Source organism: Montipora capricornis, chromosome 13, assembly GCF_036669925.1.
Source record: "Montipora capricornis isolate CH-2021 chromosome 13, ASM3666992v2, whole genome shotgun sequence".
Classification (NCBI taxonomy): Eukaryota; Metazoa; Cnidaria; class Anthozoa; order Scleractinia; family Acroporidae; genus Montipora; species Montipora capricornis.
This window is the reverse complement of record NC_090895.1, coordinates 29749911-29766808: the sequence shown is the minus strand read 5'-3', so window position 1 is coordinate 29766808 and position 16898 is coordinate 29749911. Positions and strand designations below refer to the sequence as shown.

The 16898-nt window shown below is 37.7% G+C and overlaps 2 protein-coding genes across 3 annotated transcripts; one reads left to right on the top strand and one right to left on the bottom strand.

The window, feature by feature from the left end:
* The first annotated feature begins 3670 nt into the window (after nt 1-3670).
* On the top strand, nt 3671-11054 carry LOC138029246 (uncharacterized). Of its 2 annotated transcripts, XM_068876958.1 has the most exons (9): nt 3671-3873; nt 4847-4968; nt 5258-5371; nt 5814-5879; nt 5979-6047; nt 6665-6815; nt 7186-7551; nt 7751-7810; nt 9540-11054. In XM_068876958.1, exons 1-9 carry the CDS (start codon nt 3726-3728, stop codon nt 9851-9853), a joined length of 1410 nt encoding a protein of 469 aa, XP_068733059.1. In that variant the 5' UTR covers nt 3671-3725; the 3' UTR covers nt 9854-11054. The 2 variants fall into 2 exon arrangements, with proteins under 2 accessions (XP_068733059.1, XP_068733060.1); XM_068876959.1 differs by lacking the exon at nt 5814-5879.
* A 149-nt stretch (nt 11055-11203) lies between these two features.
* On the bottom strand, nt 11204-16267 carry LOC138029245 (basic immunoglobulin-like variable motif-containing protein). Its single transcript, XM_068876956.1, has 6 exons — nt 15208-16267; nt 13750-13845; nt 13016-13120; nt 12363-12590; nt 12202-12285; nt 11204-11950 (listed from the first exon to the last, which is right to left on the bottom strand). The coding sequence occupies exons 1-6, from the start codon at nt 16101-16103 to the stop codon at nt 11701-11703; spliced, it is 1659 nt and encodes a 552-aa protein (XP_068733057.1). The 5' UTR covers nt 16104-16267; the 3' UTR covers nt 11204-11700.
* Nucleotides 16268-16898: the final 631 nt, after the last annotated feature.

Genomic DNA, 16898 nt, shown 5'->3' with positions numbered 1-16898 from the left:
GATTTGACCATTTTCACGAATGCAGAGTGCACTCAAGCGCAAATACAAAGGGGAGAAGTGATTTAGAGATAATTAACAACTCATGAACAACGCCAAAGTTTTGCCTACATGATGACAAGGGACTGAAAATAGTTTGTCATGACTTTTCAAAAAAGTTATTTAACGACAAAATGTCATAAACTGACCTACATTTCTATCCTACAACCCATAATTAATTGCCAACAAGGACATGTTTTGACTAAAATGGCAAGTCAGTCCTCTTAAACCGTCATCAGTATTTTTTTTGGTACAATCTGATCCAGCTGTAATATTGGAGATAATATGGCAAGAGTATCAAAAGAAGGATCTTTTTTTAAACATTATTCCCCTTGGCCTTTCCTTCGCGTCTGATTGATATTGTGTGTACTCGTAGGAAAGCGAAAGGTTCCAAAAATGGTGACACACTTTTCAAGATCCATTCTGCAGTTCTTTCTTGATAACAGTACTGACTACAATAGCTCTTAACAAATTTTAATAGAACGTCGGTGCTAAGTACTCATAATGGACTGGCCCTGTTGTTAGTACTGAATATTGAAAGTGCATTACATGTATAATGAGCTATCTCTGAAACTTTGAGCGCAATTTATGGTTAAATTTGAATATTTTTTTCTTTAGAAATCTCCCTTGAGACTTGCGAGACAAAAAAAAAAAAAAAGTGAGCCGTGAAATTTGACCATAAAGCCTCGTAGTCCTGCCTGAATATTGATATATCAAACTCGGCTTATCGGGGACACTGTAAACTGAAATCAACAATTAACGCAAATCAAGTCGACTGTTGGTTTTTGAGGAGAGGGGAAAACCGGAGTACCCGGAGAAAATTCCCCTCGGTGAAGAGTAGAGAACCAACAATCTCAACCCACATATGACGCCGAATCTGAGAATCAAACCCGGGCCACATTGGTACGTTTAGCGATTGGTTTAAAAATCTCGAATGAGTTTATCAACCAATGAAAAGGAAAACCAAAACCAATCACAACTCACACGCGCGATTTTTCCCGCGCTTTGAGCAAGTTATTTTTTATATTTTTCAGCCTTCCTTTGCCGCTTTTCAGCTTACTCAAGGAACTGCAATGATCATTCTCGCTTAAAGGCTTAGTGAAAGTGAAAATAGAAGGAAAAAAAAGAATTTTTATTAAGTTTCTAGTCTTTTAGCGCTGGAGCACTAATTGGGGAAAGTAATAATTAACGCAAATCAAGTCAAATGTTGGTTTTTGAGGAGAGGGGAAATCGAAGTACACGGAGAAAACCTCTCGGTGCAGAGTAGAGAACCAAAAAACTCAACCCACATATGACGCCGAGTCGAGGAATCGAACCCGGACCACATTGATGGGAGGAGGGTGCTCTCAGCACTGCGACATCCCTGCACAAGAATTAGCAATTTACAAGCTTCAGAACAGTGATTAAGTTCAAATTTATGTCTTTCATGTATGTCTCATCATACTTCGGACTCACTTCCAATCGAAATGGGTTTATCAACGGAGTTGATATGGTAAATTGACCACTATAAAGAAATTCGAAATCTGCTGTTTCGAGCGTTGAATGGCTAACGTACTTTGCTCTAACTGTGCACTTTGAAGGTTAACGATCGAAACGTCAGCTTAAAGTGAATTTCTTCGCGGTGGTAAATTTTCTATATCAACTCAGTTGATAAATCCGCTTTTGTGTTTCACAGCATCACAGTTTCTTCAGAAACTTAACCCTTTTAATAACTACTATCTGGTGCACCCAACGAGAACGTAGTTCAAAACCACTCAAACATAGCATTGTTAAACGTATTTTAGTATTTAAACGGTACATATTGGCATAATTTTATCCCCTAAAAAGTTTTCATCTGTTCGGAATTCCTAGCTGAAAGTCTAGTGATCCGAAAATTATAGGGATCAAAACTTACCATTTCGAAAATTTTAGCCAGAAAAAAGGCTCCCGAAAATTCTAGGTGACCTTTTTAGGGTAAAAATCCGTTAAAAATGGGCAATTATACCATTTTTCAGATGTTCGAAAATTCTAGGAGAGGCAGGCAAGCAAGAAATTTAACAACAAATTTTCCAAAAATTCTAGATCTCAAATCGTCTTCCGAACAGATATTTTCTGAAAATTGACGTTGGGCGCCCCTGTACTATGCAGTTGGCTTGATTGCTCAACTGCCGGAGCACTGGATTGAAAAGGTCACAGGATCAAATCCTTTCAAGACTGGCTTTCACGCTTTGCTTCCTGTACATCTGCCATTCATAACTGCGATGGTCTAATTTCCAGACATAATACGTGATAGTGACCACACTTTTTTCCACGCTGCTTTTGCATGGGTCAACCAAATTTAAGAAGTTAGTACTCGGATGTTCATTGTACATTTCAAACAGAAAATTTAACTGAGTGATACCTTCTAATGAAGATGGGTTGAAAATAGAGAAAAAATTAAAAAGCCTTTATCTTTCAGGGTGAAAGCTGAGTGAGAATGACAAACGGGATCAAGATGAAAATATCCTCCTTACTTTTGAACAATACTCATAATCAAATTTCACGGTCATCCATAAAAATCTTCTCTTACCTGTATACCCTATAAAGCCACTTTCGTCTTCTAGGGATTACATTACGATTTTCAGCAGATGGTAAAAGTTCAATCTAGCTAAAACAAGACAAAGAAGAACCGGCAAAAAAATGAAACCTAGATGATTTTTTTCGTTGCTTGGTTAAATTGTTGTGGCATTAAGCAAGGGACATAACTAATCCGCTGACCCTGATTCATTTTTTACATGTGCTCATCTAAAGTGACATACTGCTACGGGTGTAATCATATTCCATGTGACAAACTGAATGATTCCGGTGGAAAGTAAAGACAAAAACATGAAGGTGCCTTTGAATTTTTTGTTTATTTCATTTTAGAGGGTATTGCAGACTCCAGAGGGAGTTTCCAGAGCATTGAAAAATGTAGTCATTCTCACATAAACTGAACAGGAAATCAAGGCAGTCCCTACCTAGAAACGGTGATTAGTGGCTTTCGATCTTTCCAGACCGGTTATTGTGTCAAAATTTTGTGGTTTAGTGTATGGGCTTATATTATCGGCACACTCACCCTAGATGGATAATTCTTGTTAAAGGTGAATTGAAAACCTTTTTTTACATGGGCAGAAGAATCCTATGGGGAGCCTGATTTAGTACCAGCTTTCTGGCAAAATAAACCTTAACAGGTAGGGTTATCTTTCTTGACCCAGTCAACTCGACATGTGTTGTAACTTATTACCAGAGTTTTCTGTTTTAGACCCATGAAAAAAAGGTACTGTCGTGGACGAGTAATCATCCCTAGCGAAACTTTCTGCTTTTCTTTACTAATAAATTGTGTCGCGAAAAGAGAACCCATTGGCCCAAGCGTTTCCCTCCCTGTTTGCACCGCTGTTATCACTCACTTCCTCGAGAAAATTGTCTCTTTAGACGGAAGACACTCACTACTGTTGTACAAATGTCGTTGCGGCAAGGCAGGTCAAATGGAAACACCTCACTTCTCGCCCATCACTTCCGTTTTGCTGTCACCGAAAAGAACGACGCATCACGGGGTAAGTGACTTTCTTGGCGTATTTCCGCTTCCGCTCAAAGGAGTCTGGACTCTACTTAGGTATATAATCCATTTCCGCCATCTTAAAACAGAGTTTCACAACACCTGAAAGCAACGACACACTGTTTATTCCTCTTTTATGCTCATAGATATGGCCAGAATTTTCCGTCGAGCCGCTAATAAGGTGAAGAATTCCCGAGATGGGCATGGATCCCTTGGCCTGCTGATATTTAACGAAAAGATAGTTTATGAAAGTTTTCAGAAAATCGTCATGGCACAGGCACAAGGTGAGAAATCAGAAAAGGCATTCGTTGTGTTTGATTTCACTCTCGTGAGGGGTAGGAAAAAACCCTGTGGTCGTATTCGATTTCTTTCGAAGTGTTAGCATGTTTAATATCGACATATTTACACGAGTTAAGTTATGACGCCTCGAAGCTTGATCGATGTTCCACGTTTGTTGTGTACATACGAAAATGAAACAGCGCGTGTGACACGACAATTAACTTTGTCCTTGTTAGTATCTTTAGCTTTAGAGTAGTTTTGGGAAGAAAACTATCAGTAATCACACTCGGCCGATTTTTTCTACAAAGGAAAAACCCTCAACACCGAGGTAGTGAGAGAGAAAAAGGAAAAGAATGACCGGAAGCTACAATAGCTTCTTAGGATTAGAGATAGGGTTAGGGCTAACCCACAGGCTGCCCAAGCTCTGGGAATATGACCTTTGTAATGTTTAATGTCATGTAATTTGAGCATCAGGCATGATCAATGGCGTAAATTATAAGGGTTTGTATGGGAATTCATGAACGTGTTTAGGAGTCAAAAATAGAGAGAGAGGAAAACAGCGAACCTAAAACCCACTGGAATCATGCTGAAATGACCAAAGTACTACACAAAAACACTGATAAGGTATCAAGGAGATTAGGTAATGCATTTTTGTTCGATTCATTTCCTTTATTTTCAAATCCTAAACACATTCTTAAACTCCCATTCAAAGCCTTACAATTTAAGCCATTACGTAACTGATACTGACGCTCAAATGACAACATGACATTACAGAGGTGATGTGAAGGGTCCTAGAACTTGGGCTACCTGTGGTTAACCTTGACCCCAACCCTAACCCTAACAGGCTCAAACAACCACCATCCTTCAAATTCCAGCTTCGAGAACTAACACAAACCAGGAGAAAGAAGGTCATCAATGACAGATTTTTGTCTGGCATTTATAGTATCACTCAGTTAATTGTTTTTTTCTTGTAAATAGCCTCCATTAGTATGTTGAAGTGGGCCAAAAATGAAGATAACCTGGCTATTCAGGACGTCTTTAGCAAGGTTTTTGAAGTCTCCAGTATGTGGACAGCAGTGTGGAGAGATTTTAATCAAGAGGTAATTACCTTTGACTATAATTCCTGGGAGTAATGAGCAAACATGTGTACTCAGTAATAAAATATATGCACATGCCTAATAAAGTGAGGGTTATTAGGTGTAATTGAGAGAAGCAATCTCTGCACTGCTGGACAATTTAAGCAATAATATTGTCCCTTATAGGCACCTGAAAAATACAGGTGGCCCCAGTTGTATTCAAGCCTATGTTTAAATTGTGCAGCTAAGTGCAGGGATCACTTCTCTCAATTTCATGTAGTCATTAATGTTGTCTATGGCTGTTTCTTTTCAGTATTTCAAGTATAGGAAGAGTTTCAAGGACATTCTCAAGGATGAGAAGGTTTTAGATGAAGCAAGGAAACAAGAAGCAATGCATGCATCAAAAATGAGCAAGCTTCAAAAGCAGGTTACTGTGCCGACTTATTATTTATTTGTTCATGTACTCATATTTTGTTGTCTTTCTTACTATCACTTAATTGGTAAACCAAATCCCCACAAGCAGATTTACCGGTATGTGGCAAATACAGTCAGCAGATACATGTATTTGCCAAATTGCAAAAGTTCACCTTTTTATGGCACAGAGATGATGTTGGACTGCAGACACACACATAGTCTGAAAGAGGACACACAACATGATGCTGTCATCTTGGTTATGACGAGAGTGGTTTGGGTTCTTGGTATGATTTGCCAAAGTTAAGTGTGACGAGTTGGCCTTGTAAACAAAATTAATCTACACATGAGGAATTTTTTGTTTGTTACGACGCAGCTTTTACGTCACATAAAAGCTGTTGTGTGAACAGGACTTAAATGATACCAATTTCTTCTGCCAAATTAACTTTATCTTTAAGATTGATCAAACCAAGAGAAAAAGTGATGGAGCAAGGCCCCATTCTATAACAAATGAAATGGCCGAGGTTAGTGCATGTATTGCACTGCAGTGGTTCTGAGATTGTCTAAAATTTTCGTGATTAGTTTGCCTTAAATTTCATTATACTTGTACCCTCACAATACAGGTCATTGCACAAGCAGAAAAAGCACAAGCAGAACTGGAAGTAAAGACAACCAAACATGAAATTATGAAGGTAACTTCAAATCACTGATGGGTTCTTTTTAAAAGCAAAAAATGTGTTCTCCAAAAAACATCTTGTTATGATACTTTGACAAAGAAAAAGGAACCTTTATATGTGAGATAATTGTTCCTAAAGCAAAGATCATTCCAGATCAAAGGAATTGGAAGATTGAGTCCTGTTGGGTGTTCTTTCAACCCTCTTGATAATGTTACAACAACCAGGAAGGAGAACATCACAACAGGGAAGGGCTGACAGCCATTTAACTCTGTTACAAGAGTGTGCACAGCCTAGTATTAAAATGTTCACCTAATGATGAGCTACAGAGGATCAGAAGGCAAACCAGGAACACTAAACCATATGGTCCCCTTTTGTCTGTCAGACAATCAATTTACACAAGAATTGTATGGGACTATAACTACCTTGAGCAGCGTTTTTAAGGCTCACAGCAACCTTCAGTTCACAGTGGAAACCAGTCTAATCATATGTGATTTCTAATTCAGTGCAGCTTAAAATTAAGTCTTGAAAAGGATATAATATGCATAGTTTTTTGTACAAAGAAGTCATTAATTTTCTTCTCTGACAGTGACATTAGCATTAAACATTGGCTAAACAAAACATTTCCTTTGTAGGCTCAGAAACTTAGGGAATCAATCCACCAGATTTCTGATGGTCTAAAGCAATGGGCATCAAAAACTTTGTTAGTTGCTGAAGCGTATGATAAACTGGCAACTCTAATTACTGACACACCCACCCAGCTTACAGAAAACAAGGTTTTCCATGGTATGTCCAATAAAACACAATTTCTATACATTGAATCAAACCATAGAGTTAGTTAGGTACCCCATTACAGTTGTACTGTAATTTGAAGTTGGCTTTCATCCCTATTGATAGTAGGTTGTCTTTCCCTGCATAATGCCAGATTTGACTGTCAAACTACCGGTACTTGTTGTGTTTGGCTGATTGTGACTGCCAAAATAGTTGGATGGAATTTCTTTTACTGTAACAAGAAATCCAGATACATATGCCCTCAGAGATATTTCAGTGAATTCTTTGTGCAAGGTGACAGGCACTAGATTTAATTATATTGTCTTCAAAAATAGCTTATGGTTAGTAAAATCAATTTTTAGAAGTGCTTTCCGTGATTTTGTAGGTGCTGGTAAATCACGCAGCATTGTAAATGGTCTTGCAAGAGATCTTTACATTGACCCAGAGCTGTCCAAACACTTGGCTACAATGTCACATTCAGTGCCATCCTATTTATATGCAGTCTCCGCCTCTAATCTTTCCGATAAGCAGAATGGTGCTAAATATGATTACGTGGACTTCAGCACTGAGGATAATTCAGGCATGGTAAATGTCAATGTTGTATATCACAAGGGGTTGCCCGAACCTTGGCATTACCAACAACTGAAACCTAGGGAGAAGTTTGAGGTGGATTTAAACCAGAGGAGACCACTTTCATTGACTGATCTAAGGCCTCCACCCACCTTGCCACCACCTCCTGTGCCAAAGAATGGTAAGTTTCAACTGAAGATATTTGCTAGTAACATTTAATTATACCTCTGAGAATTAACCTGCAGCCTCTTTGTGTATTACAAAAAGACCCAGGAAATAATTTTATACTGGTAATTTATACAGTATTAAGATGAAATGATATGTTTAAAAACTTTTTTATTCATACTGTTTATAATATTGTTTTCCCCATAAACTTCCAGCAAAACAGACTGTTTTCAGAACAAAGTCAGCCCAAGACAGCTTGTCAAGAAAAATTAACTGTAAGTACAAAAGCAAATACAAGTGCAATGGATTCTACCGTAATTTCCGGACGATTACCCGCACGGCAGATTACCCGCAGCGGTCTATTTTTGTCACAAGCGGAAAAAACGTTCAACAGATTACCCGCACTGGCCTATTACCCGCACCCCAAAACCGAAAAAATCTTGCTACTGTATTTCCGGGACAAGAACTCACAAACTTGGAGCGATGAATATTCCATGTTGTTGTTTACAAAGCAGAAGATCGATAGCATTTTCTGCTAAGAATTGGCTTTTAATAATGCAGCCTTAAACACTCTCCTTTGTCATTTCTGGTTTGTTTTGTTAAAACGACCTAAATATCCAATGTATTAACGCTAAGACTCGATAGAATACGAGTTGAAGGCCAACATCTTTACGATTGATCATTCAGCGCCATTTAAAAATACCTGATGGGGTGGTGGTTAGGCATACCAAGGGCAAAAGACCGGGCCTACATAAGAAGTCGCTTTAAACGGGAAAATGCTCTATTACTCAAGCCAGGGGTAGCTAGGAACATTTCACTGATGCGCTGAACAATCCAGCAAATTTTGCACTGTAGTTAATGTTTTGTTTACACACGTGCCGACAGTCAAGTTCTAAATAATTATGCGGTGCCGTGAAATATGTCGGCATCTTGTTTCGTAGCTTTGAGCGTGCTTTCACAAAAAATGCTTTCAATCTTTCATATACAAAATTGAAAGGAGTGCAGGTGAGAAATGCTTTTAAATTAACCGAAGAAAAAAGCAGTGAAATACAGTAATCACTTAAACACTATTGATTTGTTTTTCATTCAATTTGCATCGGCTTTCATTGAGGGCTTTTAGAACACTAGAATAAAACATCACACAAATCTTGAATAGGAAGCGTTTTCAGATTGAACTACGGTAACAAACAAGCTTGGCAACACACAAGTTTTAAGGAAGCATCAGTTTAATTAATTAGCAAAGGCTTGAAATTATTTAAACGAGATCGTAAAAGATTTGTTTTGAACGGAACATTTTGTGGCATCACAAAATAAACACATTCGCATCTTGTTACTTTTTCAGCATTGAATTGTGTCTCACGATAAACCCTTTCTTAAAATTGAAAAGGATGTGTTAAAGTGAGAAATTCGTTCTCATTTACTTTTAATTCGGTGACAAGTTGTGACATGGTCGAAGGGAAAGATTATTGTTTTTCATTCAATTTGCTTCGGCTTTCATCGAGCGGTTTTACAAAGACTACGGCAAATAAAGCATCATTTTAAAGATTGAATCAACGAACGAGGCAACACACAGATTTGAAGGAAGTGTTGGTTTAATTATCCTCATTTTAACTTGTTTCAATCTGTAAAATTCTTACCTGAGATTTAAAAATTATCGCATTACCCGCACCTTCCTATTACCCGCAGCAACCGCGGTTCACTGGAAAATTAACGCATTACCCGCGGGTAATCGGCCGGAAATTACGGTAATTACTATACAAAGACCACAAAGAATGAAAATCAATTCACTTGGGAACAAAATACCTCCTCCATCAAGAAGTGGCATTCTCCCACACCATTCAATTTGCTACATGATGGTTTTGTAGTTCAGAGGTCCTTTTTCGTACATTTCACTGAGTGTGGTCAAGACTTTTGTTTGTTAAAGCAACTTAGGTATCACTGTAGAGAACCAAATAAACAGTCTTGTACTTTTTGTTTCATTGTTTTGCTGTTTTTCAACCACAGTTTCAGGTGCAGCTAATGCCATTCCATTGAGGCCTTCAGGAGAGAATAATTGGTATGCAAGCACAAACATTTCAAGTGATTCAGATTCTGATGGTGAAGGTTACGTGGAACCTTATACTGACCCCACATTTGTTGAGCAAAAGGCGTTTTGGAAAGTATTAAGTGATGGAGCCATAAATAGAGTGGGCAGGCAATATGATGACAAAGAATCAGCAACACACTTGTATCATCATTTAGACAAAAATACATACCACTCAGAAGGTTTTTCAAATGACAGTGAACCTGCCAGCTATGTTGATCTTATTCCTAGCTAAGGTGTAATCTTCACACAAAACAACTGTTTAATATCTAATGCTATGTACATATGAGATGTATCTTTCAAATGCAAATGCAAGGGCAACAGGAAGTTATTTGTTGAAATTAAGCTCTGTAAACAGAATTTAGTCCTTTTACTTTGAAACCCTCCTTTTTTACTAGACAGTAAGGGCTAATACTCAGATGGATTTAATTGGAATCCAGGCACAAAAAAAATTGCTATCAAAATTCAATAACTGCTGTGTCAGGTTTTAATACCTTTTGAGATATTCTTGATTTTTTGTATCAAAACTAATATTTTTTGTGGCCTATAATCAATATTCTTGTGTGGTAACCTCTGGTAAATTGTGTGTTAAATTATTAAGCACATGATCTTGAAGCATGTAACTTGCAACTCCTCTTGAAACAAAGCTGGGAATTTTAGGACACCAATTTTATGCCAAAATTAATATGGACAAAGATAAGATGGAAGCTGCACACACAGGAAAGTGCACGAGCTACATTACATCCAAATAAGGAAATTTTTGAACTCAAAGTTCAGTTAAACGCTTCAATGTCATGAGCTTCTGATGATGATGATAATAATAATAATAATAATAATAATAATAATAATAATAATAAGCACTTAATGACTGGCCCCAAGGGAAACAGTGACTTTTGTTTCCCCAAGACCCTCAATGTTCCCCGAGGCGAAGCAGAGGGAAACATTGAGGTCGAGGGGAAACAAAACTCACTGTTTCCTGAGGGGCCAGTCATTAAGTGTTTTGTTATACCTCCCAACTCAAAATAGAACAATACACAGATAAAAATTATTTGCTTGATGTCGGCTGGCGTACAGATTTGCCGCCGTTTCAAAGGTGCACGACCTGATCACGTGTGAGTCGAAAGTTCAAGTTGTTGTTGCCCTAGGGCGTCATGAAGTTTTGTTTGCCCTAGGGTGTCATGAAGTTTTGACCAATGACATGTGACACATTCTCCTCCAATCAGAAAACGTATTTGAGTTGGGAGGTATAACAACAATAATTATTATTATTTTAAATGGGTTTTGAGAAGAGATTTTATTCACAATGTGCTGTCAAACAGTTAATATGATCTCTAATGTAATCTTCCAACTATTTTACACTGAGTACAAAATTTAATGCATATTTTGATAATATATTAGAACCATATTTGTATTTTTGAAAAACTTTTATCCTTCAATTTTGTCAGCTCAACTGTATTATAAATATATTATCTTTAATGCCAATATGAAAATCCATGTGAATGCTTCATTATGAACTCTAAGAAGTGCATAGTGAAGTACACTTTGAGAGAATTCATATCAAATATACACATAAATTTTGTAAATTATTTTGAAAAACATTGGTTGTTTTTGTCAGTACGTTTTTGGTTAGAGGGAACAAAGGATTTAAGTGGAAGTAGATGTTGTTAAACTCTCTTACTCCTGAGCTGGCCCCCTTTGACATGTAAAATCATCAGGCATTAGCCAGATCAAAATCTACAAGAGTCACTCTTTGGCAGGAATTAGGGGAGGCAAATTGTGAGAAAGAAAAATTATGGTGCTTAACTTTTAACAAAAACTGAATGTGATTGGTAAAGGTAACTGCATGATTTTGAGTGCAATTTGGAATAAATATTTGTTCAAAGACATGTTTATTTATTCCAAAATGCACAAGAAAAATCATGTGACCAGTTATTAATAATATACATGAAAGAATTCGAGAAGGTTAAGCAGAGGCAACGCACGCACATCACGCAATCACGGAAAAAGGTAATCACACATTTGGCATTCTAACTAATCAAAAACATCTCACAGCAGGAGATACATTGTAATTTGACTCATCGCTTATAAGTCACTCATAGCATTCTCCTCTTCCTGAACATCGTCATTACTATTATTTATGTCTTGTATGACAGTTATTTTACTTTCTGTCTTTGCTCTTGATCCTTGAAAAGCACTCTTTTGAAAAGCCATGATGCAGTGCAGGTTTCCTCCAGTCTTCTTTGTATTGAGTTGTTTAATCCCTTCATGAAGTTGACGAATGTTAAGGTAGAAGGGTGACTCATTATTTAAGTCTTTGTCGATATCTCCCCATCTGCAAAAAAGGTGCATTACACTTACAAGTCTAAATGTTTACATTGGATGTAAATATGTTGGATGCTTGGAGAAATCCTTGAAAGATAGTGTAAGCGAAGGAGTATAGTTCAGCTGGAGTATAACAGAGAGTTGGACCAACCAGTATAAATTATGATGTTGATGGATCTAGGGGTGGATAAGGTAGCTCTATATTTATGTGAACCAGTAATCAATCCTATGACCTCAAAGGGTAGATTCAAAGGACCTTACCTCTTACAATGAATACTGGGATGTTTACAACTTGTGTCCCCAATCAAAATCCAAGTTTCTACTTCTTCTTCATGCAAATGTGACCTGTCAACAACAAGCATGGTAAGCAGCTAGCCTTTTGAAGAACTGATGCCTGACTGAAGTGAAAAATGTACTAGTACCTGTATGCATCGACAGCCTTGATAGGTGAGTCATCATATCCAATGGGACAAAAATAATGATTGTAACTGTGATAAATAAAAGCCATTTGAGGATTCTGCAGTCCCTCCTTCAGACGACGTAAAGCTTCATTCCCAGTTAAACCAATGGTGCGACTTTTTCCTTTAGGTTTGTACATGTAATATGCATCACCACGCACTCCAAAGTGGCCATTGAGCTGCCTAAACCACCTTGGATGAAAAAGAGGAATGTTGGTGATGTTTTGGAGTGAACAATAAAAACCATCATTTAAGAGTAGCCTTTACTTCATTACCACTACAAAGGAAATGCCAGTCACCGCGCACTGGTGGCTCAGTTGGTTAAGCATCGGGCTGTCATGCGGCAGGTTGCGGGTTCAAACCCCGGCCAGATCAACGCTCAGGATCTTACAATAAATGAGGAGAAAGTGCTGCCTTTGTAATTTCATCTGCATTTCATCTGCATTTCATCTACGTTCATGTTTCAAATTGGGGTTAATTAAAGCTCAGATGAATTCCTTGGAATTTTGTAAAATACTTTTCTTAGTTGCCCTTCAATTTTATTGTTGGTTACCTACGAGACAGAGCAATCACTTCACTGGAATGCACAGTCATAGCCATGCACGTCTTTCACATACCTCATCAGAGTGGCATTTCCTGTAAATGGGCCAAATCTTATTTCTCCAAATGGAGGCTTAAACCCCAATATTGTTAATGCTTCCTCTTGGATCAGGGGTCTTTTGCTGAAACAGCAAAAAATGAAAGCAAAAAATTATGAAAACAATAATATTTAACGATTATTCCATGAGCGCACGTTGGATATGAGGTGGTAAATAGCCAATGAGGCGCATAGTGTCGAGTTAGCTAGAACCAGTCTCGTATCCAACAAGCGCGAATGGAATAATTATTGTTTTCTTAAATTCCTTAAACTCCAACTCCAGTACTAAATATGAGCGAAAAAGCGAGAAAATCCAAGCGAAATCAAGAAAACTTGATAAAGATGCAAAAAAACATTTCTTGCCTTTTCGCATACTTCTAAACGTCGGAATTGGTCCAAACTTTCCACAAAAAATGTTTTTTTTTTCTTTTTTGGCTTTACTCAAAGAGAAATTTCGCTTTCTGGCGAAAAAAATTTTAATTTAGCAACGCTAAATGCAATCATTTACCATATAAGGTCAAACTAAGGAATATGAGCTGATAACCGAGATTGAGTCAACCAATCAGAGCACGCGAAATGCATTATCCGAGGTTGAGAATTTAATAATTTATAATATTGATAGACAGTATACTAAAGAATGAAGGAATCTGATTAAACTCTGAACCAGTTTTTAGCAGTATTAACCACATGTATTTTGTTTCACATTATTATTACCTGCCTACACCAAGTGTGCTGAATAGGAAATTCCAACAAGACACCAGAGCAGAAATTCCACAAGACTTCTTGTACTGAGGCCGGCTTATACAGTACCTAATCAAATAGGATCAAAGCCTGAAAGTTACCTTAAGGTGGCTACCAACCCTAACTCTATGGTTTGTTGAAGAAAAAGATAAAGATTTTGAAATCTGTGAAATTAAAGCAACAGGATGTCTTGAGCTTCTGAATTGTTAGTCACTGCAATTGATGTAAAAAAATAATTGCAAATCAGGGGAAAATGCTAAATATAGTGGCCAAGCTCCTGGAGGGGGGACTGGAAACTAGACATTTCAAAGGCTGTTTTCTACAAAACTAGCCGTGCGACCCCACCATAAACTTTCAGGATTTACTTAGTGAGAAAAAATAATCATGTACAGAAATAAATAGTTAAATCAGTCAGACAGGTTTTTCACAAATGGCAAAAAACATAGATTTTCATCTATTTTGATAATAACTGAAAAACTGTCTGAAAGATCTTTTTAAAAAAGTGTTCACAGTTTCGTCTTCATATTGTTTACTACTTTCCAAAATTTTGACTCTGGTCGTAATGGCTAGCTTTTGAGAAAACGGCCTTTGAAATGTCTAGTTTCCAGTCCCCCTCCAGGAGCTTGATTACTATATTTAGCATTTTCCCCTAATTTGCATTTATTTTTTAGGTAAAATTAAATTTTACATTAATTGCAGTGACTAACACTTCAGAAGAGACACCCTGTTGCTTTAATTTCACAGATTTCAAAACTGTAGTAATTAAGCCACACATTATTGTATATAGGGCAGTTTTCAATTGAGTGTCGAAAGTAATTAGCGAATTGCTTTGGTTTATGATTACTTCACTCAGTGATTGGTTCAAAGTTCTCGCTGCATTTTTTCAACCAATCAGAAGTGAAACTAAAACCAATCGTGGCTCACACATGCACATTTTCCCGCGCTTTGTGTCGGCTATGTGTAATTACTTTGAGTTTTGATTGGTTTAATGGATTGTCTCCGTCCTTTTTGATTGGCCAAAGTAATTAATTTTGTTTTGGTTTTATGACACTCATTTGAAAACCGCTCTAAGAACGTGGCAGCTTTCAGTGGGGAGAGGGGAGTTGCTCTTAATTTCCTGGCCCCAGTTGTTCAAACGATGGATAGCGCTAACCATCGGATAAATCACTATCCAGCGGATAAACACTAGCAAAACCGACTGAGTTATCCAGTGGATAGTGATTTATCTGGCGGATAGTGCTATCCATCGTTTGAACAACTGGGGCTAAGATCTCTACAGAACCAGTGTAATTTAATCCAAGACATCTATATTTGAATTAAGTTTTGTCATTCTAATGTTGTTGATATTTTCATGTCTTTATACCAAATCATATATGCCAATATCATTGTTTATATCCAATAGCAGTACTTGCTCAACATTGGTTTACCTACCATCTTTTTGGATCCAGAACTTTCCTACTTGCCATAGTCTCTTTAGTAGCAATTTGACTAGAAACCAGCCAATTGCTGGAATCTAGGGTTTGCATACCAGCAGAGACTGTTTCCTTATCTTCTTTGGACCCAAAATACTTTGACGGAAGCTTTTTTCTTTTTTTGGATTTAAAGCAATCAACGTCAATTTGCCATGCACAAGGCAAAGGAGTATCAGATTTGAGCTCCACAGGTGAGGAACTAGGTCTTAAAAATTCTGGTTCAGGGATGCTTTCCCCACTTGTCCCTTGGAAGGCCCTTTCATCTGAAATCAGCGGCAGAGAGAGCATACTGTATTCCTTTCTTTGTTGATCTTTTACATATGGATAAACTCTTTGAGAAGGTCCTGTTAATTTTATGCCAGGCTCTGCACCTTTAGTTGCAAATACACTGCCAGGGAAAAATGGCTGCAAATGGCAGCTTTGTTCCTGATTATTCTTTGCATTCTTTGGAGATGCAGATCTTAAACCTGCTTCTGTTTCTTTTTGGGAACTATCTTTTGGACAAACATCTGTTAAATTTGTTATTTCAACAGCTGAGCTACTGGACTTATCTTTGAAATTTTCCATGTGAATGAGTCTCTCAGAAGAATCATTTCCTGGTTTATTCTCTTCACTAACTGGATGCTCAATTTTTGCTTCAATGTACAATTCATCACTTAGTTTGTTAGAACCTCCAAGATCCCAGAAACTTGAAAATTGATGGGAGGTTTCAAGGCTGACAGTCTCATAGAAAATCTCCTCTGAGTCACCATCGCTGTCATCATGATCTTGTACTACATTCTCTTTCTCCTCTGTTGTCGATTTCTGTGAACTGTTCTGAACTTTTACACTTGTCAAACTGTATATCAACCCCATCTCCACAACTAGTTTAAAATGTTTCCGCGACTTAAAAAGTTTTAGTTTCAATGTAAACGAATGCGAGGCTTCATAGCAAAATTGACTGAGAGGTGACGTTAAACTAAAATTAAGAGGAACTCAACCTGGGAAAAAAGTTAATACAAAGTTTTGTGATTTGTGAAAAGCGCTTGAATGGTTCATTACTTGCAATGGGTTGTGGGATAGAATCAAGAAACGCCTTTCGTTTTGTTTGTTAAGTTGGGTGAAATAACCATTGCAAGTCTGAAACAACCTTTCGACCGTCTTTAGGACTGTTAAAAGAACTAAATTCTAGCTTCTGGCGGGGACAGTTTTTCTCCACCAACAAAGAACTCTTTCCTAATGGCTTCAGAAACTAGTTCACAAGTTGTTGCAAGACAAAAATTCACGTACCCTGTAGGCGATACTTATGACGGCGAATGGAACAACGAAGGTAGAAAGCACGGTGTAGGCCATCTAACATTGACTGATGGCACAAGGTACATGGGACAGTTTCAGAACGGGTATTGCCACGGTCACGGAGTTTCAAGATTTCCAGATGGTTCTGTCTTCGAAGGCGAGTTTGAAAATGGAAAGTACAGTGGCTTCGGTGTCTTTACTCGAAGTGATGGAATGCGATTTGAGGGAAAATTTTACAATGGAAGAGTTGATGGTGAGGGTTTGATAACTTTTCCTGATGGTACTCACGGGCGTCCGCGGCAAGAAGGACATTTCACGGGAACCGAACTTTTAGCGAGAAAAAGTGCAAATGACACAGTTAAAAGAGCACAGCAG